This window comes from Haliaeetus leucocephalus, unplaced genomic scaffold (assembly GCF_000737465.1).
Source record: "Haliaeetus leucocephalus isolate CR32 unplaced genomic scaffold, Haliaeetus_leucocephalus-4.0 Scaffold1, whole genome shotgun sequence".
In the NCBI taxonomy this organism is placed as follows: domain Eukaryota; kingdom Metazoa; phylum Chordata; class Aves; order Accipitriformes; family Accipitridae; genus Haliaeetus; species Haliaeetus leucocephalus.
Window position 1 is genome coordinate 10235563 of NW_010972437.1, and position 9602 is coordinate 10245164.

Consider the following 9602-nt stretch of genomic DNA (forward strand, 5'->3'; position numbering starts at 1 on the left):
CCGGCTCCCCTTCCCACGCCCGGCCGCCCGGGGCCGGCGCGGGGCTGCGGGTGGGCAGTCCCCCCGAGCCCTCCCGGGCCCCCCCCCGGGGCAGGCCGCTCGCCCCGGACTCGCCGGAGCCGCCGCGCACCTCGGGGCCGCTTGCCGGGACTTCGGAGGGGGGGTGAGCCGGCGCTTTCCTGCTACCCGAGCTGCCGCCCCCGGGCAGCTCTGCCCCCTCCCCTTGCCCTGCTGTCGGCCAGGCCCCCGGAGGCTCCCACGGGAGCCCACGCATCCCGGGGGAGCAGGCGGGGGCGCGGCGGGCTGGGCAGGCACCCCCAGGCTCTCCGCCTGTCCCGCGGAGGGGGGTTGCTGCACCTCGCGGCGCTTAATGGTCTCGCTCCATCAGATAAGTGCTCTGCAGCCTCTCGAAAGTGAATCCCCGGGCTCACCCCGTTAATGGGCTTTCATTTTTCCCTTGGCGATTCGGCATTGTTTACTGAGCGTTTGCAGCTGGCAGAGAGCGCAGCAAGTTGCACTGCCCAGCCAAACCCTCCAACTCTCTCTCTTGGTTTTCATTCCCCCGGAACGGCAGTGAACAGGAACAAGCGTGGAGGATATGAAGCCTGGACTCCAAAAGTGATCGTCTTTCCCTAAATGTCTCCAAAAGTGACGCTTCACCGTTCCTAGCTACCCATATGCTTGATTTGGATGATGATGGGTTTCATCCAACTCGTCGGCTGATAACCATGTGTCAACGCAGTTCAGAACAGCAAAAGCACACGCTGGGCAGAGCACACTTGGACTTTGGTGCCTTGGTACTGGACAGACAAGGAACACAAAGAAGGGCTTTGAATTTCATGCTGCTTTGAATTAGACGTGTAGCCTTCTAAGTCTTAGGAGGTGGATGTGGACTCAGCTAGGAAATGCAAGGGTGGTACCTTATCAAAAATTATTTTATTTCTAAATAAAAGCATGCAACTGAAAGGCCTTCATCCATCATACAGTGCCTTCCACTCAACAGCCTGAAGAACTCTACAAGCTCTTGGCCAAACTGCTGCTCCCTGTGGTCAGGAAGAGGCCACAAATTTTGCAAGGACCAGACATGGTGCAAGCCATGCAAGGGCAACCAGGATCCCCAGAGAAGGAAAAATTCCACTGGGTCTTTTGCGGATTTCAGAGGGCTGGGCTGGTGGCAGGGAAGGGACACTGTGGGGAGACACAACCAGACCATTTCACTGACTCAGCCTCAACTTTCTCCCATGGAGACTTGTGCTGGGCAGCTCCAGCTGCCACGCTGTTATGCCCAGCTGATGGTTCAGAGCAGGCCTGATTTTCTTTCCTGCAGAGGCCCCGAGAGGACACATCCCTGGGACAGGCAGACACAAGCCTGCAAGGACACGGGAGCACTTCCCTACATATGGCCTCTGACCAGCGACGTGGCCTTCTATCAGCCCCCATTTTTCCCCAGCTCATCCAGCCCATCTGCTATAAAGCAACTGTTACAGAGCAAAGGCTGGCTATACAGATTACTGTTTTAATGTGCTTGGGACTCAGAGCCTACAGACAGAGCAGTCACTGTAAGCCCAGAGTCCTGAAGTTAGGTGGTCTCCAGACGCAGACTTGTTCACTGTTCGGGGCTGTGCTACCCTACTGTGCTAGTAATGGGGTATCACCTACGTTTCCATCTGCAGAGGATGCAGGTATAGATTAAAATAACAGTTTAAATCAAATATACCTTGTCAGGAAACCTACGTTTTGGGGGAGGGGTTAAATTCTGGAATATACTAACTTGCTCAGCACACCCATGGCAATCAGAGTGGTTTGGAAAATGTCTTCTTCTGACAAAACAGAAGCCCAGGAACACCAGGCTTTCTCTTTAGTAGAGAAAGGCTGTCCACGCAGGAGAGCATCTGTGCTCTTCAGTCTCCCCTGCTGTAAAAACTCCTCCCCACAGTGAAGCAAACAGCACTAGCTCCAGAGGAGGGCTGCTGCTTTACTTGAGTCTTCTGTTTGCAGAACGCAACTGGTTTAATTACACCTAAAGCTGTGTTTTACATGCTAGAAGAGCTGTCCGCGCTCACACCAACATATGATCTCTCCATACACCCAGCTGGATTCTGTTACCGAGTTTCTCGTTCGTTACCTGTTTGTTTTTGCAGGACTGTTCAAGGATGAGGAAAGCAGAAATCAGTGGCTAAATGCAGGCAAAGCATCTCTTGTTGCTGCTCTGGCTTTTGAGGGGGATGCAATTTTCTACGCTCCTGAATTTCACAGTGTTCAGACTTAAATTGCTAAGTCCCAGTGATAGGAAGTTGAGCGACTGCAGCTGGTTTTTTGCAAGAGGTCTATTGGGAAAGAGTCCCTGGAAGTCAAAGGAGGAAGAAGAAAAGCGGGTTAAAAAGAAGAGTGGGAGGAACATGATGCTGTCAAAGGCAATTTGAGAATGGCTGGGAGGTTTAGGCACGTCTGTGCAAGAAGTGCAGTGATGGCACAAGCCAGGGGAGATGCTGGAGCAGAAACATCCGTGAGAACAATGGACTAAACCAAGCCCTGTGCCACCACGCTTCTGGAAACATGTGGACCACTGCAAAGCCTGAGACAGCCACTGTGAAATTAAGACATGATGTAGGAACAAGCCCAGCCAAAAAGCCCTAAGCCATGTTGGGTGCAGACACTTAGCAGCAGTGCCCTGAGGAGGCTGCTTGAGCAGCACGCATGTTGAAGGCAATGGCAGCCCTGAGCCACAGGGACTGCTTTGAGGTTGGGGCATGTTGCCTTTCCTCTCTGGAGCAAGCCTCCACCCTCTGTGCTTGTCACAATAACTAACACATAGGAGATTCAACAGATCCCTCCCTAGCTCCCAGGAAAATGATGTGGAAGGTCTGGTTCAAGCATGACCTTGTCCTTGCCCCTCTGCTGCCACGACACTGCCAGCCAGGGAGAGCTGGTTCTCAGTGGTACATGGAGATGTACATCCACGGAGTGGAGACAGCCAGGGTGTGGATGGGCATCCCGAAGAGAGGCAAGCAAACACTGGGGATTTAAGCACTGGCCGTGTTAACACAGGCAAACCATCAGAGGCCCCTGAGAGAAAGGCTATCAGAGAAGAAGGAGGAGAAGCCCTGGGAAATTTATTTTGTAAAGTGTGAATAAAACCAGGGATGTACAGACACCAGGGCAAAGAAGGGGAATTGTTCTGCCACTCCGGGGGAGCCAGGCTCAGCTCCAGCACAAGCACAGCCCTTCCAGGCAGGCAGGGTACTTTGTGCTCTTCTTGAAGAAGGTCTTGTTCCCCTCTGTTGTTGATATTTCCCTGCCACAAGCTCCCCTTTCCTGGCTGACCCCTGGGGCAGTTTCACCAGGCCTGGGACAGGGACCTCAGCTCTCCCAGCACATGGGATTAACCACAAAGATCCTCTACATGAATACAGAGAAGAGGAAAGTCTCTCCCTCCTTCTGTAAGGATTTCCCCAGAACAGTGATTCCACACAGGTCCCTGTGCCATGTAATGCCCTGTTTCCTGACCCATGGCTGTGAATTTGGTAGGAAGGAAAAATTATACATATTGATAACCCAAAGGTATCAAGGTAAGCCATACTGCTGTGTGCAAAACAGGGATGTCAAAGGGTTTGCAGCCAAGATTTCTGCCTTGCCTAGCCCATTTTGCTCCCAAAGGTCCTAAAAGGTGGCCTGGGTTCCTTGGAGGAAAGATTTAGACTGCACACCTCACTCAGCATGGAGTTGTCTACCCTCTCCCAAAACTTCTGCTGTTGCAAGAAAAACTGCACGTCAGCAAATAAAGAAAAAATGAACCCAAGTATCCAAATTGTACATTCAGGAGTATTTTTTTACTTGGAAGACCTCCATCCTGCCTAGTACAGATCCCATGCTAATTTTGTTCAACTTTGTGCTTATGGTCATTGCAGCTGACCCTTTCTGGGGTTCATCCCAGAGCAGTTCAGGGAGCTACGGGACCCTGGGCTCTGAAGGTAGAGACAAAGGCCCACCTTTTCTCCCAAGCAGTATCTGCAGAGGCCTGAGGACCTGCAGGCACAGACACCTTGCTGTGTCCCCTTTTGCATCTCAGCTTTTGTGACCGAAGGGGTTTGGTCCCATCCTGCCACATTACTCCATGGCTCTCGGGCTCCGGGACTGGGCTCTGCCTCTGCTGGCTGGGGTTTCTGGTAGAGTCCCAGCTGGCTCAGGCCCAACCAGAAGTAGGAGGAACCGCTGTCAAGTGAAAAGTGCTCATCATGTGATTGATGACCACTAATAGAGCCAGTCCCCTCCCTCCCCCACCAGCCCCACTCCCAGCGAAGACCACGGCGTACCCACTGCCGCTGCTCACATGGGAATGGAGAGCCGTTGCCCATTCAGGGATTAACCTGCCGCTCAGTCCCTGGAAAGTGGCTGCGGCCAACAGAGCTCTGGTCCAGCCCATCTCACGCCTTTTAAAAGCAGAGGTAGCCGGTTCATCAATATACAACATCACGTGGTGCCCAGCCAACCACTGCGGCCCTAATTGCCCCGGCAGCACCAGCCCCTTTGTGCTGCCCGTCTGGCGCCAGCTTTTGTTCCCAGGCAGGTCTGCGGCGGTGGTGCTGGACGCCTGGGCCTCTCCGCCATGCAGCACGCTGCAGCTTCGCCGGGCTGCCATTGTGTGCGGCCGCTGGGCACACACGGCACACTGGCACATAGAAGGACAGCGTTGCAACCTGCAGCTCCTTCCCTCCCTCCCCAGCCGACAGCTCTCAGCGAGGCACCCTCCCAGCGGTAGCTCAGCAGCCCCATCCCCTTTACACTCTTTTTTCCCTAGCCAAGTAGTCCCTTCGGTGCCTGGACATCCCTGCAGGCAGTTTCATAGGGCTTCCCATGGGGCTGGAGGCGTGCAGAGACCCCAGTGGCGGATCCTGCCTTCAGACTTCTTGCCATGGGGTTCCAGTGACCCAGCTGGTCCCCAAGAAAGTCAAGGGTCTTCTGGTTGGTGCTGGTGGGCTCCCTCTTAGCCAGCCTCCCCCCTGCCCGTCCTTGCCTCCTGGGTGTGAAGCCAGCTGCCTCCTCTTCGCCGGTGCACAAGGTTGCCTGCAGCCCCGGGTGACCCAGGCATGGTCCTATGGTGGCAGCCAGGTGGGGTGGCCCAGACGCCCTCCCCAGCCTGCCCAGGGACCAGGGCTGGGAGTCTGCAGTGCTCTGTGCAGGCAGCACTTGCTAATGGTGCAGGAGGCATTTGGCTTTGTTTTCCCAGCCCCACACAAGTGGCATCTGCAAGATAGTGGCCTCCCTGGGAGCCCCTGGCTGTGCCTGCCTAGGTCCCCCTGCCCTGGTGCTGCTCACCAGGCCCTAGACAGTGGGTCATGGATGGGGCCCCCCTCAAAAGAAACAGGGTGCAAAGGGGCAGCTCAGCCCTGCACTGACTGCACGGAGCTAACACAAAGCCTCATCTCCTTTTTGCAGCAGGGAAACTGCTGTGGCCCCATGAAATGGTATGTTACTGTAAGGGCCAAACCAACAAATGGAGACCCAAAACCCACTGATCTGAACAAGAGAACCTGCACGGCCTCGCTGAAGCTCAGTGCACCCCTGACACCTCTCAGCCGGTGCTGTCAGCAGCTTCCTATCCCAAACACTGCTGCAGCGCTGCTGGCATTGAGAGGCCCTGGCTCAGTGACCCTGTTATGGGTCTGGAATGGATGGAGGGAGCAGGGAAGGGGGGGAAGGGGTGCTACGGCTCCTATTTGCAAAGAAAGGCAAGGCTGGGATCAGCCCCAGGCCTGGCCTTGGCTGACGATTTGTGTTCTAAATAGGTGACCGGAGTTCAGCACATCAGATGCTGTTGCAAAGGAGGTGAGTTCCTATTGAGTGTGAAAGGGAGTTGTTTATAATTTATGGGTTTTAAATGATGGGCCAAGAAAAAGTCTGGCTTGTGCCAAAGTGTGTCTCTCCTCTAGATTGCTGATGCTTGTACAAACATTGTAAAAATGCCAGCGATCTCGCTAAAGTAACATTACTTCTATAATTAGGTTATCATCACGGACTTCTATTGCATTACAAACAAGACACCTCTGCCAGAGTCACGGAGAAGAAAGTGAATTTATTTACAAGAAGATTCCCCCTTGCACATGCTCCTCTGCCTCCCCCACTGGAAACTGCAAACCCCATCTTTCTGCAATATGAAAATAATTCAGAGCAGTGTGCCTCAGTAACACCGTGTTTGTGGTCAAGGTTCCTCTGAAATCCCCTTCTGCCTCAGATCTGGGGAAGGGCTATCTATAAACGGCCTTCGCTTTCCTAACAGATTTAATGAAGGACTAATAGTGTAAGTCAGAGGAGACACTGTTTGAAGAACAACCTACAGAGCACGAAGGTGGGAAACGCTTGGGAAAAGCACACTGGGTTACACCAGGGACGGCCCTGCGGAAATGGTGGTGCCTTGCCATTTCGCAGGTAGAAGCAGGTGATGCGAAGTATGTCATGTTTTCAAGAACACACAAAAAAACCTACATGGATGATTTCAGTCGTGGGTACATTGATCACAGAAAGTTCTGGAGATACAAACAGATATATATATGGAATATTACAGAAGCATAATTCACGAGTGGTGTTTAGCCTTACTTTTTGCGTTGTTTGTATGTTTTGTTTACTCCTGGCTGCAGCTTCTAAGAAACAATTTGTGTGAAAACTTCCATAGAAAACAATTTTAGGGCTCAAAATGGTTAAAATATGTCTCCGAACAAAGTAGTTTATTCTGTTCTGCTTTGTTTACAGATCTACAACACATATATCCAAATTTGCTCGGGTGAAAGTGAAATTTAACAAAAGATACACTTCTCAACGTAGCACGACATTGTTAAAATTGCACAGAGGGGAAAATAAAACCCTAAGTAATATTTCGAATCGTTACTGTCCAGCCAAACATAAATACCAGAAGGCGAGGAAGAAAGCAGGGAGGAGAAAGAAACGAAGAAGAAAAGAAAGAAAGAAAACTTGTCTGTGTTGACCAGAATTGGAGGAGTTAAAATATTTCTCACAATAGGAATGCCAGGTCCTGTCATTAGAGGATGGAGTAGGAGCTGCAGTGTTTGTCAAACTGGGAAGTGGCGCGTCATACGGTTTGGTGGGGAATACAGAAGTTCGGATTAATCTTTAACTCGACACTTTTAGAAAGAGATAAGAATAGTCTTCTCGGAGCGAGATGTACCGTCAGGAAGAGACTTTAATGACAAAGTTTACAAAAGAAGTATCTCTGTAAATCCAGCGAGGGATTCAACACAGCCGGGTAACTAGAAAGCAGGAAACACGAGGGTTCAGAGCATCATTCCTTTTTTTTTTTTTTTCTTTTTTTCCTCCTTTCTTTTTTTCCCTCCTTTTTTTTTTTTTTTTTTTTTTTTTTATTATTATTTTTCCCCATGTTAGCTGTCCCGTTCGTGGCAGAGAGAGGCGGCAGTGCCCCAGGGATGGGACCGTCCTCGCCGGGCAGCGGGGGAGCGCGGCGGCACCGCCCGGCCACTGCCCTCACCCCGCCTCGGCGGCTCCCCTTCGGCTGTGTGTATCTGATTGTCAATTTTCTTTCAAAGTTTATGTTTATGAAAAACAAGAGGAAAAGCTCGGGCTTCCAAAGATGTCTAAAAAATTGATTTATGGTTAGTATAAGGGCAACAGTATAAATAACAAAGGAGGCGGCAGCTGCTGCGCAGATTGCTATGGAGACCCTAATGAAATTAGCACTATCAGAGGGTTTCTAATTTTTTTGCGTTCTAAGCTTCTAATTTCTTTCCTATTTCAGATAGCCAGAGCCTAATTAAAAAAAAAAAAAGAAAGAAAGAAAATAAAATAGCCCACCGAAATAATAATATGTGCGATAGATACCCAGTCAATAAATAAACGTTAACCTCACCGAGGTTTTCGTATGCAGGATTTGTTCCAAAACAAGATGGCCAAGCGCCCCACTTTGTAGATCGCCTCCACAAAGCGGCTGTGCTTCCAACCAAAGGTGGCTTCACCGGGCCGAGCCAGCTGCCGGCCAAGCCACCGAGGCGCTCGAGTGGGGCCAGCCGGTTAGAAATAAATACTTTAAAAATACTTTCGATATTATTTTTTTTTTAAGTGTAACGGCTCTTTGTGCGATGCCACAGTTTGTTTTACTCTATTAACGACTCACGACTTGCCGTCTTAATTAATCCTTACATAAACTACAAACACCAGCCACTGTTACAACTGTTCAAGACTACTCTCTCAACTAGCTCAGACCGAATATACTAAATAGGTGAAATGTAAGTCACCACGGACCTGAATCGCTCTCCCGAAGTATTGGTGAAGAAACTCTACAAACAGCCACATAAATACATTAAGACGAGGATAAATAATCAGTGATACAAAAATGTCTCGCTTAAAATAATAAATACATATCGTTTAGTCCGATGCGACCCTTACGTTACGGCGGAATTCATAACTTAACTTCTCTGAAGCAAGCCCGCGCGCGGGCGAGCTCCCACCGCTGGCGACTGGTCTAAAACCCCTCAGCGTGACGCGCCGCGGAACACCGCGGCACCTCCACGACTTACCTTCGAGCACATCACTACCGGCTTACCAGTCCCCCGGCTCGCAGCGTATTGCACTGTCACGCTTACAACGGCCCTCAGAGAAGGGCTCCTGCTCACGGACCTGCTCGGGGCTGCGGGAGGGAGAAGGGAGCTGCTAGGGGAGACGCAGCCGCTAATACTGTTGGCACTCGAGAGCTTTAAAGTAACACTGTCCCGTCCGACAAGTGAGGTAATGGAGAGGGGAGCGGGCCCCGCCGGCCGCCGCCCCGCTACAGATGCGTGAGCTTGGGCGCCTCCGGCATCCGTCCCTGAGAGGTGTGGTGGGAGGAGAGGTCCGTGTAGGTGGGGTGGGGGTCGCAAGGTCCGTGGTGGTGGCCGCCGGGGATCTGCGCGGCGCAGCTGTAGTCCACGCTGGCGGAGGAGGGGTGCTGCAGGTGCCCCAGGTTGAACATGGGGCCCGAGGCCGGCATCGAGTCCACGAAGTTGCCCCCCACGTACACGGGGCTGCCCTGCAGGCTGGGGTTGGCGAAGCCGCCGCCGCCGCCGCTCTGCATGGGGTGGGGGTCGTACTCCGCGCCCGCGTAGCGCTTCTGCTGCGGCAGGCAGCTGCTCAGCGGCGCCGTGTAGGCGGCCAGCCCGTACATGCTCTGCTGGGATTTGGCGAAGGAGGTGGGCGAGGGCGCGTCGTAGCTGAGGCTGTTGACGCTGGGGAGCTGGCTGGAGTAGCCGACGTGGTTCGGGCCGCTCAGGGGGGGGCTGCGGTCCGGGGACTGTCCGACGGGGGAGTGCATGATGCCTTTGGCTTTCTGGTCCTTTTTGTACTTCATCCGGCGGTTCTGGAACCAGATCTTGATCTGCCGCTCGGTCAGGTTGAGCAGGTTGGCCATCTCCACCCGGCGCGGCCGGCACAGGTAGCGGTTGAAGTGAAACTCCTTCTCCAGCTCCACCAGCTGCGCGCTGGTGTAGGCTGTGCGCACCCGCTTGGAGGCCGGCCCGGGGGGGCTCTTGTCCTCGCAGCTCTCTCCTGCGGGGAGAAGAGCCACAAAGAGCCGTTGGTCCCCCCCGAAAGCCCCCCCCCCG

At 52.8% G+C, this 9602-nt stretch overlaps 1 protein-coding gene across 1 annotated transcript in view; it reads right to left on the reverse strand.

Moving 5' to 3' along the window:
• Nucleotides 1–8791: 8791 nt before the first annotated feature.
• The window catches only part of HOXD3 (homeobox D3), a 10924-nt gene continuing 10113 nt past the window's right edge, over nt 8792–9602 (reverse strand). The window contains exon 3 of the mRNA XM_010569323.1: nt 8792–9546. Within this exon, the coding sequence (XP_010567625.1) occupies nt 8792–9546 (755 nt within the window). The remainder of the gene's footprint in view (nt 9547–9602) is intronic.